We start from the raw sequence: 16935 nt of genomic DNA, 5'->3' as shown, positions 1-16935 counted from the left end.
CGGGGCGGGCTGGGGCGGAGCGATAGCGCTCCTCCTCTTCCTCCTCCTCTTCCTCCTCCTGCTGTAACCATGCCGCTGGATCACCGCCGCCTGCAGGGCCCCGACGAGTCCCAGCCGCCGGCGCTGTGGGCGGCCGAGGAGGACGAGGAGGGGGCCGGGGAAGGAGGAGAAGGACAAGGAGAAGGAGAAGGGTCGGGGCCGCGGGACCCTTGCGCCCTGCGCCCTCTTTTCGCCCGCGCCGGGCTGCTGAGCCAAGCCGAGGGCTCGGCCTACGTGGAGCTGAGCGGCGGCACCAAGGTGCTGTGCGCCGCATGGGGACCCAGGGAGGCGGCCGAGCCGGGTGGGGGGACGACAGGAGGAGGAGGAGGAGGAGGAGGAGGGGGAAGGCTGGTGTGCGAGTTCCGCCGAGCCCCTTTCAGCAGCCGGGGGGCCAGGCCGAGACCCGGGGGTGCTGCGGAGCGGGAGGCGGAGCGGGAGGCGGCGGCGGCGCTGCGGGAGGCGCTGGAGCCGGCGGTGCGCCTGGCTCGGTACCCGCGGGCTCGCCTGGCTGTCAGCGCCCTGCTGCTGCAGGACGGAGGCTCTGCGCTGGCTGCTGCCATCAGCGCCGCTTCCCTGGCCTTGGCAGACGCCGGGGTGGAGATGTACGACCTGGCCGTGGGCTGCGCGCTCTGCCGGGACCCCGGGCACCCCTCCGGAGCTTGGCTGTTGCAGCCCGGTGAGGCCGAGGAGCGCCGAGCCACTGCCCGCTTGACGCTGGCGCTGCTGCCCGCGCTCAACCAGGTGTCGGCGGTGCTCGGGGGAGGCCGCGGAGGGGATCCCGAGAGCTGGGGGGAGGCGTTGAGGCTCGGTCTGGATGGGTGCCACCGGCTGTACCCCGTGCTGAGGCAGAGCTTGCTGCGGGCGGTGAAGCGCAGGGATGCGGCGCACAGTGCTTGAGGGGTCCCCCCGTGGAGGTGGAGGGTCCCCGAGCCACCCTGAGTCACCCCACAAGTCTCTGGAGATGCCCAGAGCCTCCCCTGGTGCCTGCGGAGAGCCCCGGGACCTGCCCACGCTGCCACCCACACCACCGGAGACCCGTGGAGCCACCCCTCGTGCTGCCAGAGCCCCCTGGAGCAGCTCTCGGCACTGCTGGAGACCCCTGGAGCTGCCTCTCACACCGCCAGAGACAGCCCTGGTGCTGCTGGACAATTCTAGGGGCTCCCTGAGCCATCCTTGGTGCCACCAGAGACTCCCCGAGCCACCCCGTGGGACGCTGGAGTCCCCCCAGGCAGCTGAGCCCCACCACCACAAGCCCTGGCACCACAACGTCCCCACCACGACCGCTGTGTCCCATCACAGACTTTGGACCTCCGTGACTCCTGCCCGTGGTGCTCCAGGGTGGCAGAGACATTGTGTTTTGCTTTGTTTTGTTTCGTTTTTTACAATAAATTAGGCTGTTCTGGTGAGTCTTCTGCCTGCCTGAGTCTGCTGGGGCCCTCTTCCCTGCAAACCCTGACCTGGTTTTGGGGGAAAAGGAGCTGGAGCAAGGGTCGGGTTCTGCTGGGGCAGCTGGTTTGGGGCACGCTGCGTGCGGTGCTGGCCGCTTACCCGAAGTGCCCGACCCCAGCACGAGCTGCAGCAGCTCTCAGACACACCTAGAGTGGTAAAAACCCACCTCGGAGTCAAATAACCAGAGAAAAGAAATACAAATTTTATTATTTTTCCTTTCCAACACAAGACACTCTTTTACCAGAGCAAATTAGAGATACAGAACAACTTCTACCAGCAAGGACGATCTAGGAACGAGGGACACGGACACGTGGCATGGCTCTGCGGGACAGGGGGAGTGGGGCTGGGGGCGTGAATTCCCGGGGCAGAGGCTCTGTCCTGCTACCAGGAGCAGGGTGGGAGTCCTGGGGGAACCGGTGAGGAAAATCCACAGGCAACTGGGAGCCCCCGGGCTCTGTGCCTTGGTGCTGGTGGCACGGGGCTGGGGATTTGTCCTGTGCTGAGAGCTCCTCTGGCTCCGCTTTAGGGCGGTCGCCTCCAGCACCACGAGCTGGGGGCAAGGGTTTGGGATGTGACCGGTGTGCATGGGACACTTTATCCAAGGAGGGAGGACACCGTGGATTTCTGCTCCAGGCTGCTGCTCCTTCGGGACGTGGGCCTTCTGCCCTCCCTGTGTACTTATCCCCAGGTGGAAAACAGGAGGAACAAAAAAAAACAAATAAAAACAAACCCAAAGCGCACTCAAACACAGACTTCTCTCACCGTGGCTGGCCAGGGTGGGACACGGGGCTGCTGGCACCATGGCAGGGGATGCGAGTGCCGGGAGCGAGCACCTGGCACCAGCGTGGCACGAGCTGGAAGCCTCGAAAGAAAGACGGGCACAAGACAGGAGCCGCTGGCACGCCGGGAAGGCTCCAGCATGCCCAGTCCGTCTAGTGGCTCCCCTCGGGGTCCGAGATGTGCGTTTTCATCTGCAAGGAGAAAAGCAGAGCGGGCACTCGGGTGCACCCCGGGGAGCACGGCGTGTCCCTTCCAGAGCCCACCAGGACCCGGTTTTGGCAAAGCAGGGAGCTGGGGGAAGGCAGCTGGCCCCTGTCCTACCGTCTCGTCTGTGTCCGTGCTCTCCTCCGCGCTGTCGATGGCACGCAGGTGCCCGTCCCCTCCTGTCCCCTCCTTGCACCGGGAGCCCTCTCCCACTGGGGACGGTGACGCTGCGCCCGTCTCCGCCCTCTTCTTCTCGCTCTCCTTGCACCCTGCGGGGACAGGGACAGCAGGAGCTCGGCGTGCCCGTGCAGAGCACCAGCACCGTGCTCACAGGGCAGGAGGCAAAACCCCATGGCACCAAAGGGGACGAGGGGAAGGGACCGGTGCGGGGAATGTCTCAGCGCGGTTTGGACTCGGCAGGGTCCGGGGCAGGCAGCATCCCTCACCCGAGAGCCGCTCTCTCCGCTGGTCCATGCGCTCCAGGCTCTCCAGCAGGCTGTCCACCTGCGCCTTGATCTGGCTCAGCTCCCCCTTGATGGAGTGCAGCTCCTCGGCTCGCACTGCGGGCGAGAGGAGCTGTCGGGATCCCACCCCAAACCTCGTAACAACGAGGTCAGCACCGAGCAAGAGGCGTGGGCACAGGCACTGCTGCAACACACCGAGGGGCACGCAGCCAGGCTCTCCGGCTCGTTGCCTCCCGCAGGACCCAGCCCCTCCAGCCCAGCCACCCCGTCCCGCTCACGTTTTGTCCGTGTCCCCGTGGAGCTGCTGCTGCTGCTCCGTGTCCCGGGCTGGGGGCTCGGGCTGCTTTTGCCTCCTGCTCCTGTGTGAGTTCTCCTGGCCTTGACGGGGATGCGGTTAATGAGGGGTGGGATCTTCTGGTACTCATACACCCTGCGAGGGCACAAAAAAAGCAGCGTGAGCATAAAAACGCTGCCCCCACCCCAATAACTGGCACAGCCCCGGCACGGGTGCTGCTTGGGGGCAGCGCAGCCTCTGCCAGGGTGCTGGGGCTGCCTTCCTGGGGCCCCCACTTTGTGCCACCATGCTCACCGGTACGGGAAGTCGTCCCTGTAGAGATCGTAGTCCAGGTCACAGTTACTGCTGCGGGAGGGGACAGAGGACAGCAAGTCACCAGCCGTGGCACCGCAGGGCAGGGACAGCCGCCCACCGCGTGTCCCCATCCCCGGGAGCGGGGCTCTGGGTTTGGAGCTGGCTGATGTTGAATTTCACAGTCCCTGGCTCCGGGAGCACGCCGACAGCTCGCTCAGCTCCAAATTAAGAGGCGATCTGTCACCAAACTGCCTCCCGCGCGGGGAGCCGGCACGCCGGCAATAAATCACACACCACGGAGGAGGCAAGGCGCTGATGCTCATTTTGCCGCTTCAGCTCTCGCGGAGTCGATGAGCGCTGGATTCAGCCTCGCACGAGGTGAGACAAAGCTCAGAGCATCGCCGCTGCCACAGCAGCCTCGGGCACCTGCGCTCTGTCCCTTGCTGCCACCAGGGCAGCGTGTCCCGCTGGGGAGGAAGGAGCACCCCGGGACTTGCGGTGTGCCTCCTGCCATTTCTACGCACGAAGCCGGACGCGTGCGGTCACCGGCTCGCCACGTGCTGGCCTCGCTCTGCGGTGTGACCCTGAGATGGGATTTGCTGTGGATGAGCGCGGCTCCTCAGAGCATCCCGCGGGAAGAGCGATGCAGCGGCTCCGTGCTCCAGCAGCCACGGGGACCGCGGTCCCTGCCCTGCCAGCGCTGCCTCCCTGCATGGCCCCGGTGCCATGGCAACGGGCAGAGCAATTAATTCAATCCAGAAGCTCTCTAACGAGAGGCAGAGCCCGGTGCTGGCTCTGGTCCCCTCTGTGCCACGTGCCCATGTGGCACCCAGCAGGGACGAGGGTCCCTGTGGAGCCCAGGAGCTGAACTCACACAGGGACAGGGACCTACCCTTCTGCTGGTGGCCCCCATCCCCGCGTGGGTAGGACACCATGCCCCCAGATCTCTGCTTGGGCACCTGTCCCCCGAGGGACCTCATTTAAAAGCCCAAACTGCAACCACGTGGACACCACAGGGATCTTCTCTTCTCCTGGGTAGAAGAAGCCTCAGACCCTCGGTGAGGAGGGTTAGGGTTAGGGTTAGGGTTGGGGTTAGGGTTAGGGTTGGGGTTAGGGTTAGGGTTAGGGAGGTGCCCACGGGGACAGGGTCGGGACCTCCTATGGAGCTGGGTGAGCATCCACCACCAAGGGCATGCGGAAGAAGGACTGAAGGGATGAAGAGCAGTGTGAGGAAGAGGAGCTCCCCCCACTTCCATGCCCTCCCCACCACGCCACGGCACTCACTGGTACAGGCTGCTGCTGTGCTGCCTCTTCTGGCCCAGCCTGGCCCGGCTCGGCTTGGCCTCCCTGGCCATGTCCAGATCTGAGGGGAGAGAGAGAGCAGGGGAATGAGCAGAAACAGAACGAGAACCAGGAGCGCCCCTCCAGATGGTTCCTCTCCTGCTGGAGCTTTCAGCATCTGTGTCGCAGCCACCAGCTCCCTCTAAGCCAAACCCCCGAAGAAGCAGCAGGAGGATGGGGACCACCCCGGCTGTCCCCGCAGCCGTGGACACCCTGTGGACACCCCGCAGGCCCCACGAGTCCCAGATGTCCCCATTAGGAAGCAGCTCTGGTAACAAGGGTAATTAATCCCCACAGATATGTCCCCGCTGCTGTGGTGAATCTGCCTGACGAGGAATTTAGGCATTTTTTAGAGCGCCCCAGATCAGGCTGGACACCGATGATGGGGACGTGGCACCCAAAGGAACCCACAGCTTCATGAGGTGCTCCACGCCTGTCCCCAGATGTGCTGCCACCAGCCTCAGCCCTGATGTGCCCAGAGCTGTACCAGGCACCAGGGGGCTGCCGAATCTCCTGACATCTGCTAACTCCTGGGGGCTTCACCAGGAGGTCACCGACGGGCATCTCCTCGCCCCCTGCTCGTCCTCTCCCCCAGCACCGAGGCTCCGCTCCCAGCTCTGTCTCTTTGCGACCCCGCAGCCAGTTCCCAGCCGTGTAAAGTCCATTTAAAGCCAGCTTCCATCAAGAGTGTTTCCCTGAGAGCCATCGCTGCAGCTCCTTGCTAACATCGAGATAGATTTAATGTTGTGATTTTGGCTGGAGGAACAACGCGAAATCTCCCGGCAGAGCTCTCCTCATTACAGCCGCTCCCCGTGTCGCTCGCAGCCTGATTCCTCTCCGGGTGCTCACTGCTGGCTTCCCACCTCCCGTGCTCGGGTTGGAGCCGGGTGGTGAGGTGGCAATCACCAGGATCCACTCAGCTTCCTCCCCTACAGCCCTGGGGTTACGTTTTCTTTCCCACACCGTGACAGGTAGTGGGTTAAGGGCTTAGGAAAGAGGCAAAAAAGAGCAAAAAAAGCCCGGATCCTGGAGGATCAGGCAGCACAGGCTGGCAGCTCCCAAACCCCTGGATAGGAGCTGGTGGCTGTGTTGAGTTCTCCCTCTTGCGTGGTCACAAGCACCATAACCACCACCAGCTGTCCCATGGGTGTCACCAGCACCGTAACCACCACCAGCTGTGACTCCCAGCGATGCAGACAGCTCCCATAGGACTCACTCCACCGATGCACTTCTTGCTTTCAGTGTGTCCCCCCACCCGCCCCATGCCCTCAGCAGCCCCTCGTGGCGTGTCCCTCGTCCCCCAGCAGCTCAACACCTTGCATGGAGCCGCATGTAAGTGTCACACCGGGGGGTGGCTCTGTACCCGTGGTGTCCTGTGACATGCGGAGGGGATCAATCGGGGCAAGGGGACCAGAGCCAGAAGGGCTCCATCACCCCTGGGACACTGGTTTTGTGCTGGGGCTCCTGCCCCAAACTGGTGGGGATGTCCTTGGCCTGGGGGTGATGGCATGGGGACATCCTAATACGAGAGGATGTCCCTGTCCTGGGGGTGATGGCACGGGGACATCCCGCTACCAGGGGACATCCTCGTCCTGGGGAAGGACAGGCACTGGGGAAGGGGCCACGGGAGGCCCCCCGGGTGGCGGCGCACAGCCCCGTGCCGGGGGAGGAGCGGGGACATCGCGGTGCGGCTCCGGGAGGACGCCCCCCGTTGCGCGGAGCATCCCGCCGCCAAGGAGCATCCCTGGCCGGGGCCGTGCCGGGGCCGTGCCGCTCACCTTCCCCGCGGCCCCCCCCCGTCCCCTCCATCCTCCCGGTGCCCGGTACTCACATCTCCAGCAGGCGTCCCGCCCGCCCGCCGCGCTCATGGCCCCGCCGGAGCCCGGCCCGGCACGGCCCGGCACGGCCCCCCCCGAGCGGCTCCGGGCCGAGCGCGCCGCCCCCGAGCCGTACCACGCCGCCGACGGCAGGGGGAGCGGGGCGAACCACGGCGGGGGCGGCCGGGGGTGGGCGAGACCCCCCCGGTTCCCAGCTGCCCCCCATGCCGGGGGTCCCCCGAGCCCCGCCGGGGGAGGCTCCGCGCTCTCCGTGCGCCCCGCGTCCCGTGCGCCACGGGGGGACGGCCGGTGCCGGCCCCTTCCCAGGAGACGTGTCCCGTCCTGGGGGGCGCTTCTGGCCTCCGCAGGACCCCCCGCATCCTCTGCAGGACCCTCGTAGCCCCGTGGTCCGGCCCCATCCCACCCGCACACCGTGTCCCCGTGTCCCCGCCACGGCCGCTGGGACCCGCTGGGGACACTGGGCACCAGCCCCTGGGTGCAGCGTGGGCAGGACGGGGGCCGTGGCCGAAACGAAGAGGTCAAGGAGACAAAAGGGCTCTTCCAAATGGAGAGGTCTTTGTTATCTGCCCAGCTGGTGGCAGGGGACCCGTGGCACCAGGCTGGTGGCTTCGTGGTGACGCCCGTGTCCTGCTGCTGGTGGCACCACGCTGAGCCTGGCCCTCACCCTGAGCCATGCCGAGGTGTGTGCCACCCAAAGGCCCCGCCTGGCTCCTCCCTGGCCACCAGTTTAAGCTGTCCCAGGCTGGGCATCTCCTTGCCACGGTGGTTGTCAACAGAGGAAGGTGAGGAGCAGATGACACCGCATCTGGGATGCTGATGCACAGCGTGTGCCCTTCTCGGCCAGTCCCAGTGCCACGCTTGTCCCCTGTCCCCGTCCCCAGCTGCTGCTGGAGATGCCCTCACGGTGGGCAGGGGGCACAGCCTGGGGCTGCCCGCTCAGGGGTCCCGCTGCCACTGGGAAATGTGCTCCTGGGCTGCAATGGGAAACAAAATCAGCACTCCCCATGCCCAGAAGGTGGCACCTCCATCGGGATGCTCCCAGTCACACAAACGGGATGGAGGAGACCCCTTGGGGGCTGTGGCCACGCGCTCACCGAACTGGCAGAGGTACCGGTTCCGGGTCTTGCAGCGTTGGTCGTTCCAGTTGAAAGCAGATGATGCCTGCATCTCCACGCAGTTCCCGAACCTGTGCGGGAGGGGAGAGGGACAGGGTGGCAGCACGGAGGTCACCACGTCTCCCGTGGGGCCAGGACACCGGTGGGCACCTACCCCTGGTTGTCCGGCTGCCCGAAAGCAAAGCTGGTGAAGGTGGAAGGCTCGCCTGTGTCCCAGCGGAACGAAGCCTTGGATGTCTTGTAGGTGAGACCTGGGGGGAGCCAGCGGGGTGGGATGTCCATTAAGGGGGGTGGGATGTCCATTGTAGGGGTGGGATGTCCAGCAGCACCCCGGTAGGACTCACCGATCCAGAAGTTTCGGGTCTCAAAGTTGGTGTCCGTCACCCTGTTGCTGCTCTCCAGGCGGCTGAGGAAGAAGGCCAGGATGTCCTGCACCTTCTGATTGCTGACTTGGGCCAGCATGGCCCCTTTCTCCTGGAGGGAAGCCACGGAGGGAGCAGGCAGCTCAGACCTGCTCCTCTGCTCCCCAGCGCAGGCTTGGGGTCCACGAGTGACCACTGTGTCTCAAGCCATGGGGCTTTGGGATGTTTTAGGAGGGACAGGGCTCACCTGGCACTTGGCCTTGGCTCCGTAGTACGTGTCGGCCTCGGGGGACACCATGAAGCAGTCGCCATCGATCATCACATCACAGGTGTGGAAAGGGAACCGGACCCTGGCTGCAGGCACAGGTCAGCGACACCAGGGACACCCTCCCAGCCTCGGGGCAGCCCCCACTCACCGCCACACTCAGCGCCACCGTAGCCAGCGTCGCAGAGGCAGGAGCACTCCTCCTGCCTGAACTTCCCGTGGAGGCACCGCACGCTGCACCGCACTGGCAAAAAGGCACAGAATGAGGTCGCCACGGGGCAGCCGGCCCCAGAACCATCCTCCCTTGCCCGTGTGCTGCATGAGCTGCGTGCACGTGCTGAGCTACTGCATGCACATACAGCAAGCAGGCCACGGGCACTGCACAGACCATGCACACACATGCACAGCAGCAAACATTGCAACGAGGCATGCACTGCGCCAGCTGTGCACACGTGTGCTGCACCAACCATGCCCATGCATGCACCGCACTGACCATGGACACGTGCATGCACTGCACCAACCCCTCACACGCAGCACCAGCCATGCACACAGGGAACCAAGCGTGCACGCCCTGTGCTCACCTTGCACGTGCATGCCCCGCATGCTGCAACCAGCCCTGCACACACATGCACTGCTCGCCCCCGAGCACCACACTCACCCTACACACGCACCGGGCACACGCGTGTGCACCGCTCACGCGCCTGCCTCGTGCTGCCAGCATCCAGCTCGTCCTCGTCCACCCCAGCAGGCGCTCACCTTGGCAGTAGCGCCCCGTGTAGCCAGGGGGGCAGTGGCACCGGCAGGAGCTGACGTTGAGGTGCCCGCCGTTCCTGCAGCTCATGCGGCACGGGTTCCTGGGGACCTCTGGGTGGGCACACGGGGGGCAGGCGGTGCTCAGGGGCTGGGCACGGCCGGGTGTGGGGGGGCTGCTGGCCGGGGGGGTGCGCGGGGACTCACCGCAGAGCCCGCCGCCGTGGTCCCAGGACTTGAAGCATCCGGAGAGGCCGGCGGTGCAGAGCGAGCACCAGGGCCCGCGCTGGTAGGGGGCGATGGGCGCCCCGGACAGCTCCCAGTTGCCCCTACCCGGGGAGGGCAGCTGGGAGGCGGGGCCACAACAAGCCCCACCCATTTCCATGCCCCCCAACATGACCACGCCCACTCAACTCAAGGCACACACCCTTATTGGAGCAAGAGTGCCAAGCCACGCCCCCTTCTGGGCAAAGCCACGCCCCTAAAACACAGACCCCCGCCCACACTACATGCTCCACCCCGTATTAACACAAACCCCGCCCACCCCACCCAGACCCCGCCCACCCCCACAGCCGGCCCAATCCCACCCCACCCTCCCCTGCCCCACCCTCACACCCAGACCCCGCCCACCACAGCCCCGCCCACCTTAGCCCCGCCCCCTCCCTCCAGGCCCCGCCCCCCAGCCCCTTACCCTGGCCAGTAGGCGCAGGCGAAGGCCTGGCTGCGGCCCCGGGTCCCGGCGCAGAGCTGCCGGCCGCAGCCCACCCGCCCCGACGTCGCCCACACCAGCTGCAGGAGAGGGGGCACCGTCACGCGCTGACGCCCCCCAACCACCCGCCCACCTCCCCTCGTGCCCCTTGTGCCCCTCATGCCCCTCGTGCCTTGCCCTACCTGCGTGTAGTGCTGGCAGGTGGCGTTGCCGGCGCAGCGTGCCGCCCCGTAGTCGTAGCGGCGCCCCTCGGCGAACCAGCGCTCCAGCAGCTCGACGAAGCCCCCGGCGCCCGCCGGGAGCAGGGTCTCGCTCCAGCCCAGCTGCGGGGCCGGCGGGGGAGCGGGGGATGCCAGGCAGCCGGCCACCCGTGCCGTCGCCAGCTGCGCCAGCTCCTCGCTCCACTCCTGCTGGGACAGCAGGTATGGGGTGCTGGGGGTGGTGGGGGCGTCGTGGAGGCACCCACGGGGTGATGGGGGGCAAATGGGGGGGTTGGACAACCACCAGGTGATTGGGGACCACCAGGGGATGGTGGGCAACCACCAGGAGATGAATGGGGACCACCAGGATGTAACTTGACCATCAGGGGATGACTGGGAACCACCAAGAGGTGACTGGGGACCACCAGGAGATGTTGGGCAACCATCAGGAGGTGACTGGGGACCACCAGGGCATGACTGACCAGCAAGGGATGGTTGGGGACTTCCAGGAGGTGACCGAGGACCACCAGGAGTTGTGGGGCAACCACAAGGAGGTGATTGGGGACCATCGGGACGTGGCTGACCACCAGGGCATGACTGGGGACCACCAGGGGATGTTGGACAACCACCAAGAGGTGACTGGGGACCACCAGGAGGTGACTGAGAACAAGCAGTGGATGTTTTGTGACCTGGGCACCACCAGGAGATGATTGGGGACCACCAGAAGATGGATCGACCACCAGGAGATGTCAAGTAAGTATCAGGGGGACATCAGAGGACCATCATGGGATATTGGGGACCCTGAGGGACCAGCCCTTGGTGTGAACTGGGTCTGGAAGAGTCCTGGGGCACTCACCAGCTTCTGCATGTTGGCAGCGGGCGGCTGCACTTTGCTCCTCAGCTTGTTGTGCAGCGAGAGCACCAGGAAGGTCTCCTTCGTGCTGAGAGCTGCGGAGGGCGAGGGGCGGCCGGGGGCTGGGGCCGGGGGCCGAGCGGGTGCCCCCACCACGGCCGGTCCCGCGCGGCAGCCGGGGATATGGGGAAGGCTCCCGGGTCTCCATGGAGACCGGAGGGGAGCGAAGGAAGCGCTTTTGGGCAGGAGCACAAAGGGGACAGGGGCCGGGCAGGGGGAGGCGAGACCACCGGGAATGCGCCCGGTCCCCAGATGGCATCGGGGTGTTGGGCACCGCACTGCCTCCCTCTGGGATGGATCTGTCACCAGCCCCGAGCCCCCATCACTGTACCTGGGTCCCTATTACCAGCCCCGTGTCCCTATTACCAGCCCCGTGTCCCCACCACCAGCCCCACATCCCCATCACCACCCCAGACCCCTGCCCTCCTGGGGAGCACCTGGTTAGGGACAGGACTGGGGAACAATCATCCCATCCCCTTAGGGACTTCCCAAGCTGCCCCCCCAAGCCCTGCCATGGGCAGTGAGCCCCCCTGTCCCCTCTCCCCATTACCTCGGGGCCCCGGAGCCAGCGGGGACAGCTTCTCCGTCTCGCCCAGCCTCCAGGCCAGGCAGGCCAGCAGCACCAGGAGCCGGCCGGCCGGACTCCTGCGGTCCTCCATGCCCCGCAGCTGCTCTCACGGAAGGGAAGATTTGGGAGGGAAGGGAGGATTTGGGGAGGGACGAGCCGGTCCTGCGTGCCTGTGTGTCTGCTTCCAAGATTTGATCCTATTCAGGACTTCAGACAGGCACTGCTGGTCAGCCCGAACAAAAGGTTGACGGGTGAGTAATAGCTCTGTCAAAACAGACGCGGGCGGTGGAGACAGCTCGGGGGCCCCTCCGCCGAGCACACGGGGTGGGTGCAAACGGGGGGCTCGGTCCCAGCCCCGCCACCGTGCTGGGGACAGGAAAGCCGGGATCCCAGGGACTGGGGGACGGCGGCATCGCCCCCCAGCCCCACTGCTTGCTTTCTTCCTGCCCCATGAATTAAACATGCCGGGGAGGTAATGCACACCACCGGGGAGGGAGCCGTGGGCACGAGGCCAAATTCCCGCTCCGGGGAGCTGGGCAGCGTGGATACGGGGTGGGAGAGATGCTTGGGGTTGGACGGGGGGGGTCTGCTGCGGGGGCTCTGCCCCAGCTTGGGGGGGATCCCTTGGTAGAGGGAAATGTCTGAGCCCCATTGCGGTGAGCCCCCAAAAGCAAGGGGCTATCGCAGCCAGTCAGTGTCCTGCTCAAGGACTGTGCACATCCAGTGCTGTCACCCCCACCAGCAGCGTCAGCCTGCTCGGGGTGTGGGGAGGGTCCGAGCCCCCACAGCCCATCCCAGAAACCAGCCCGTGTCCCCTGTGCTGCTGCCGTGGTTCTTGCTCCCCTCTCGTCCCAGATCCTGCAGTGAGAGTGATGCTGGAGCTCCGTGTCCCAGCCTGATGGCACCTTCCTGGGCTTCCAGCCTCAGGGGTGGCCGGGGGACAGTCACCCACTGCCATTCCCCCTCCTGTGGGGTCAAGTGAGGCCAGCCCTTCCCATACAGGACAGCCTGGGAGCATCCCCAACCCTCGCCCTGACCCTAACATTAACCCACACCCCGATGCTGATGCCAACCCTAACGCTAACCCAGCCTGCAGTGACACCCAGCTCCCTGCCCTGCCCTGATGCAGACCCCAAAGCCACCCCTTGTCCTGGAACCTTCCCTGTTCCCATCCCACACGCCGGATCAGCCCCATCCTGTGCACCCCTGTGCATTTTGTGCACTGGTAGCACTGCGAGCGCCGTGACAGCCAGCGCCTGGCCCCGGCCGGCCCATGTGAGCCACGTCCGCAGGGAAAGCCGGCATCTGCTGCCCGTGTGACATGAAAGGCCCCAAACCCTCTGATCTGCGGAGAGGGAAGGGAGAGGCCAGCACGGGTGCCAAGAGGAAACTTTCCTACAGCTCGGGCAGGGGAAAAACCAACAAACACTCAGGCACGCACACACGCGCCAAGGAGAAATCCCAGCGAGCGGAGGAGTGCGCGGCTGCGAGGGAGAGACCAAAAGGGGTCGAGCTGGGCTGGGTGCCTGGGGCACGTTCCTCCTCACAGAGCCCCCGAAACCTGGCCAGGTCCCTCCGTGGGAGAGCCCAGCAGCTCTGTGGGTGAGGTGGCCCTGGGGTGATGCCACATGGCAGTGGCGGTGCCGTGTCACCGTGTGGGGGGGGGGTCTGAGGGAGTCTTTGGGGTGCTTGGGGTGGTGGTGGGGGTCCCTCAGTGCTGGGGATGTGGCCGCAGGAGTACGGAGTGGCCTGGGGTGGGGAGGGGACCTCGGTCTTCTCTTGGTGGCTCTGGGGGAGCGGGGCAGGACCGGACTGCTGGCATCTCGTCCTTGCAGCCTGCGTGGCAGCAGCCAGCCCCGCCGCGATGCTGCTCGTCCTGCTGCCAGCCTGGGTGGCTCTGTGCGTCCTGCAGCTGCCCCTCGGCAGCACCCAGGTAAGGACCCCGCTCCCGAGATGGGCACAGACACAATCCATGGGGTTGCTCTGGGCCATGGGGGTGGTTTGGGGGCTCAGCCCCTGCTGGGGAGGATGCTGGACCCACTCGGGGTGTCCCCTCAGCACCAGAGTAGGTCCAGGAGGGGGGCTGGGGTTGGAGCAGATGCAGAAGCAAAGACAGACCCTGCGGTGGGATGGGGAGAGATGAGCTCAGAGCATCCCAACCGTCCCCAAGTGCTGCCCGCCTGCATGGGAGGGGACAGGGTGCAGCCCGGCGGGTGACGGGGAGAACCTTGCCTTCCCCCAGGAGTGCCTGAGCCATCAGCAGGTGCTCAGCACCGTGCGGCAGATGCAGAAGCTGCTGTCGGCGCAAGAGGCTGCCCACCTCCAGGGCACACGCAGCCTCAAGAAGCAGCTCTCGGCGCTGCAGAGCCGCGTCCAGAGGCTGGCCAGCAAGCGCAACGGTAACGCACGGCACCGGAGAGAGAAGCTTGTGGCAGGATCCCAAGCTTTGAGACAGGGACTGGGGCTGGCTCCAGCCTGGGTGCCATCCCCATCCTCACCCGTGTCCGTCTGTCTGTCCGCAGAGACCTGTCCGCAGCTGGCAGTGCCCGCGAACGGGAGGAAGCTGGGCCGGAGCACACGGGTGGGCCACGACGTTCACTTCGTCTGCGACGCTGGTTTTCGGCTGGTGGGCTCGGAGACACGGACCTGCCGGCGTGACCGCACCTGGGGCGGCACCCAGCCCTTCTGCAGAAGTGAAGTGGCACGGGCTTGGGGACGGCTCCTCCATCGCCCTGCTCCTGGCCACGGGACCACGCCGGGAGCAGCCCAGAGGGCACCGCGATGGGCACCGGGGCTGCGTCCCGGCGGGGCTGGGTGGCAGGAAGGGGCAGGGATCGGCTTCTCCAGCTCCCCAGCCCTCGTCTCGTGGTATTTATCAGCTCCTTCTCCCCAGGTATTGATGACTGTTCCAGCAACCCATGTGCAAACGGCGGGACCTGCGTGGATGGCAACCAGAGCTACACGTGCCTGTGCCCACGGGGTTGGTCGGGAACCAGCTGCCAGAGCCCCGTCTACACCTGTAGGTGCCCCCAGACCGATCCTGAGCTCGACAGGGGCTCAAATCAGGGCTGCTCCATACATCCCATCCTTCCCTGGTGGTGACACCACATCCTCCCCACAGACTGGGTGACGCTGAGCAACTCCTCCTTCAGCCGCCAGCCCCGTTGTGCCGAGGGCCGCCCGGGCTCGCGGCACTGCAGCTGTGACACCGGCTTCCAGATGCGAGCTGGAGGCGTGTGCCAAGGTACAGGGGACGAGGAGGGATGAGGCTCGGTGGGGACAGGTCACTCCAATCCATCCCCTCTGTGCCCCTCAGATGTCGATGAGTGCCAGCTTTTCCAGCCCAGCCCCCAGACCCGGCTCTGCCTCCACGACTGCCTCAACCTCCCGGGCTCCTACCGCTGCCTCTGCCCCCCGGGGTACGTGCTCCATGCCGACCGCAACACCTGCGAGGGTAAGACCCAGGGCAACAAGCATCCTGTGCTCACCGTAGCATGGAGCATCCTGCACAGCCAGGAGGTGTGGGGCCGGCCCTGTTCACCCCCTTTTTGCCACCACAGACATCGACGAGTGCACCGGCAGCCGGCACAACTGCACCCACGGTGAGCTTTGCATCAACACCTTCGGGGGCCACCGCTGCGTGCGCCCCAAGTGCCCCCCGCCCCGCCACAACACCAGTTATGTCAAGACATCCAGCTTGTGAGTATTGTGCGTTTATATTACATTACATTACAGCCTCTTAAAGGAGGAGACGGGCCCTGCACGTGCCCAGGGAATCATATCATAGCACCCAGGGAGCAAGCAAGGAGAGTGCTGGTGGCAAATTGTCACACAGGGAGTGCTTGGCATGCTCCAGGATGCTTCGTGCCGAGAGCTTTGAGACGCCAGTGGTTGGGGATGTGGGCGGGAGCACCCAAATACAAGGTGGCTTTATCTTGGCGCTGCGCAGTGCTCAGGGCTCCAGCCAGAGCAAAGCACCTCTGTCCGGGAGCCGTGCTCCAGGCTGGCTTCACTGGAGCATTAATCAAATGCCAGCAGCGCTGGTGCCCAGGACTCCGGGGGGGGAACGATGCCATTTCCCCTCCTCTGTACGTTCGTGCAGTGCCTCTGGCTGCAATCCAGCATGGAAACAGCCCCCTGGTCCTGCTTGCGAGACTGAACTGCTTTGTGCACAGCTGCCAAGCACAGCCGGCCCCGCTGGCTGCTTCCCCCTCGCCTGGCACAGCTCTTGCAGCACCCCAAGCAGAGCAGGATCCCTGCTCCAGGCTGTGGATCTGCCTCCAGATCCCATACCCAGCCCAAGGACACAGCTCCAAGGCTGAACCTCCTTGGATGTGGCTTCCTTGTGTTGCTCCACCACAAGACATGAGGCTGGAGGTGCTCAGAGCGCTTGAAAGGGCACCATAAGCTTGTTTGCAAGCAGGCAACTCCAAAGTGCTGCCAACCACAGTGCTGAGTCGTGGTACCTCTTGTCTCCTGGCAGCCAGTGCGAGAGGAACCCCTGCCCCATGGACAGCCGAGCCTGCCGCCTGGCTGCCACCTCCATCTCCTTCCACTACCTGCCGCTCCAGGCCAACCGCAGCGTGCCCCGCGTCCTCTTCAAGATGTCCACCACCCGCTTCGTGGGCGACAGCCTGCGCTTCGCCATCATGGGCGGCCGTGGCCAGGGCGTCTTCGCCGTGCGGCGCTCCGACCGGCAGACGGGAGAGCTGGTGCTCACCAGCCCGGTGGTGGGGCCGGCCACGCTGGAGGTGGAGCTGGAGATGAGCGAGTTCTCCCGCAAGGTGCTGCTGGGCAAGCACATCTTCAAGGTCACGGCCTTCGTGTCCCCGTACGAGTTCTGATCCCTGCTGGAGGTGGATGTGGGGCCAAGCCGGGGTCTGTCCTGCGGAGTGATGGAGCAGGTTCAGCTTGGTGACCTCCGTTCTTGTCCCATTAGAGACGTACCTAGGAGTTGGACTCAGTGATCCTTGTGGATCCGTTCCAACTCGGGATATTCTACGATATTCTCCAATTCCTCTCCCACAATGCTTGCTCACGGCTGTTAGGGCAAAGCAACCGCAGAAGGCATCCTGCCATTGCTAAGGCTGCAAGGAAGACCCCAGAGGCCACGGTGGGGGTCACAGCAGGAGATGTGCATTGCAGGGGGACCAGGCTGCGTGCCCACCTGTGCCCGCCCTCCTTTCCTTATCTCTGCCACTGCAGCCCGCCAGCATGCAGGTCTGGCTCCTCGTGCCTTGTAACCTCTGACAAAATAAAAACAGCTGTAGGAAGGATGTCCTCGCTCTGCCCTGAACACAATGTCCTGCTGCACACAGCCAGGGGGTCTGGCTCGTGCCCAGCCCCTTT

The 16935-nt window shown here is 65.4% G+C and overlaps 4 protein-coding genes across 4 annotated transcripts; 2 read left to right on the top strand and 2 right to left on the bottom strand.

The window, feature by feature from the left end:
* Positions 1–22: 22 nt before the first annotated feature.
* Positions 23–1447, top strand: EXOSC6 (exosome component 6). Its single transcript, XM_032195552.1, has one exon. The coding sequence runs from the start codon at positions 70–72 to the stop codon at positions 934–936; it is 867 nt and encodes a 288-aa protein (XP_032051443.1). The 5' UTR covers positions 23–69; the 3' UTR covers positions 937–1447.
* Positions 1448–1666: 219 nt separating this feature from the next.
* On the bottom strand, positions 1667–6734 carry LOC116493897 (RNA-binding Raly-like protein). The gene is made up of 7 exons (XM_032195538.1): positions 6698–6734; positions 4810–4888; positions 3526–3576; positions 3215–3366; positions 2919–3032; positions 2590–2741; positions 1667–2459 (listed from the first exon to the last, which is right to left on the bottom strand). Exons 1-7 carry the CDS (start codon positions 6732–6734, stop codon positions 2421–2423), a joined length of 624 nt encoding a protein of 207 aa, XP_032051429.1. The 3' UTR covers positions 1667–2420.
* A 570-nt stretch (positions 6735–7304) lies between these two features.
* LOC116493979 (C-type lectin domain family 18 member A-like) lies at positions 7305–11685 on the bottom strand. Its single transcript, XM_032195668.1, has 12 exons — positions 11569–11685; positions 10962–11053; positions 10088–10312; positions 9888–9985; positions 9404–9525; positions 9203–9310; positions 8598–8690; positions 8429–8535; positions 8164–8293; positions 7974–8070; positions 7799–7890; positions 7305–7678 (listed from the first exon to the last, which is right to left on the bottom strand). The coding sequence occupies exons 1-12, from the start codon at positions 11675–11677 to the stop codon at positions 7641–7643; spliced, it is 1311 nt and encodes a 436-aa protein (XP_032051559.1). The 5' UTR covers positions 11678–11685; the 3' UTR covers positions 7305–7640.
* A 1765-nt stretch (positions 11686–13450) lies between these two features.
* On the top strand, positions 13451–16447 carry LOC116494072 (fibulin-7-like). Its single transcript, XM_032195775.1, has 8 exons — positions 13451–13519; positions 13829–13985; positions 14109–14279; positions 14480–14605; positions 14708–14830; positions 14903–15040; positions 15147–15285; positions 16070–16447. Exons 1-8 carry the CDS (start codon positions 13451–13453, stop codon positions 16428–16430), a joined length of 1284 nt encoding a protein of 427 aa, XP_032051666.1. The 3' UTR covers positions 16431–16447.
* The last annotated feature ends 488 nt before the right edge of the window (positions 16448–16935 follow it).

This window comes from Aythya fuligula, chromosome 12 (assembly GCF_009819795.1).
Source record: "Aythya fuligula isolate bAytFul2 chromosome 12, bAytFul2.pri, whole genome shotgun sequence".
Taxonomy (NCBI): domain Eukaryota; kingdom Metazoa; phylum Chordata; class Aves; order Anseriformes; family Anatidae; genus Aythya; species Aythya fuligula.
Note: the sequence above shows the minus strand (reverse complement) of the source record. Positions and strands in the feature narration are given on the sequence as shown.